Raw genomic sequence first — 1,670 nt, 5'->3', positions numbered from 1 at the left:
TGATATTATTTATATGTGCTGTGAAAGACAGAGTGCTATCGAGGATGACACCAAGACTCTTAACCTGAGGGGATGGTGTGACAACAGAGTTATCAATGGATAACGAAAGACTGGTTGGAATTGTAGTCAGTTTTGATCTGGTGCCTATTAAAATGAATTCTGTTTTATTGCCATTAAGTTTAAGAAAGTTAAACTTAATGGATGTCAAAGACTCCACTACAGCAGACGATTAATATTGATAGGGATGTTCGTTGATTGGTCAAACTTGGTAAGACTTCTGATCATCATCAGAAGAATAGGATGACAACAAATATCTACCACAGCTCATTGTGTTAGGAAGGCTCTGTAGATTTGCAATAGGGCTGCACGATTTTGCATAAAATGCTCGCCGTTGTTTTTTCCCTGCTAATTTTAGCATCACACGGCACAGCTTCTGTATCACGTGGTATAAGGCTCCGCCCTTGTCATTTGTTGAGCAGGAAGAGTGAGCGCTTGTTTTCATGCAGAGTACGTCCCGGATCAAAATGCGGTACAATCGTGGTCGTCGTCTTTTTTTTATTTTTTATATTAATCGTTGTCATTTGGAAATGAGATCGCACATAAGTATGAATCCAGATCGTGATTTTCTAACGATTAATCGTGCAACCCTAATTTGCAGTTAATTTCCAGTTTTTAAACTGTTTTTTTATCTTTCCTTATTTCATTTAGCATCAGCGTCTGTTTCTGAGGAAGAGGAAGATGAGGAGGAAGATGAAGAAGAGTCCAGCAGCCAGAGTGAGGGTGAAGAAGAAGAAGAGGAGGAATCTGCTTCAGGCTCAGGGCGGTCTGAGCAGAGTGCAGGTACAAATATTTGTGGCCCATACGGTTCTATCACTGCCATCAGATGCTTATCAAAGTGGCTTTCTTCCTCTCAGAAGATGTGAGTGAGGACGAGCAGTCTGGGGAAGATTTTGAACAGGAGAGGGAAAATGGAAATCACATACCTGCAGGTGAGTAAACCTCAGATATCAAAGAGAGTAGAAATCATATTTGGAGAAGTAGAGAGGTTTTTTTTTTCTTAGCTTTTTATACCCAGCCAGGACTCTAACTCTGCAGACTGTGCCTTTAAGAAACAATCGCACCACCATAAGGGCAAAACACAGAAATAGTATGAAATAGTATTCAGGCAAGAATGAAAAAAAAAGTTCCTTAAATTAAGCCCTTTACTTTATTTTAGTTGTACCAAGTTTTATATTCGGTAATTAGATGACATCAAGGCATCTGTATAGCTAGAAGATTTTATCAGCCAAATGTTACTGTGCAAAAACTTCAGTACTGTTAAAAATGTACAGAATTTTCACATTTAAGAGAACACATTTTCTGATGGTGTTTTGAAGATGTGTATAGATTTTTTTATTTGATTGTTTTGACCTTATGTCACTAAATTAATTACAACATTAGCATGGCAAAAGAAAAGAATCTTTAAAGCCATCATTTTTAACTCAAACTATGGCTGTTTTTTGTTTTTAACTACTGTGCTTTAGTAATGATGCAAAATAAATACTCTCTGTAGCACATTCATAAATGACTAAACTTCTGATAAAAACTCCCCTCGATCACAATCTACACAACATTATCGCCACAAGCTAAAAATGGAAAAGTCATCAGCATCACTAATGAGGCACGTTTTG

General features: G+C 37.4%; 1 protein-coding gene across 1 annotated transcript in view; it reads left to right on the top strand.

Moving 5' to 3' along the window:
• The window catches only part of cdk11b (cyclin dependent kinase 11B), a 15,506-nt gene that overhangs the window by 5,961 nt on the left and 7,875 nt on the right, over nt 1-1,670 (top strand). Inside the window, exons 9-11 of the mRNA XM_013910250.1 lie at nt 709-840; nt 915-989; nt 1,076-1,131. Of these exons, the coding sequence (XP_013765704.1) occupies nt 709-840; nt 915-989; nt 1,076-1,131 (263 nt within the window). The remainder of the gene's footprint in view (nt 1-708; nt 841-914; nt 990-1,075; nt 1,132-1,670) is intronic.

The sequence above is a fragment of the Pundamilia nyererei genome, unplaced genomic scaffold (genome assembly GCF_000239375.1).
Source record: "Pundamilia nyererei isolate P.nyererei 1_Seehausen unplaced genomic scaffold, PunNye1.0 scaffold00039, whole genome shotgun sequence".
NCBI classification, from domain to species: Eukaryota; Metazoa; Chordata; class Actinopteri; order Cichliformes; family Cichlidae; genus Pundamilia; species Pundamilia nyererei.
Note: the sequence above shows the minus strand (reverse complement) of the source record. Positions and strands in the feature narration are given on the sequence as shown.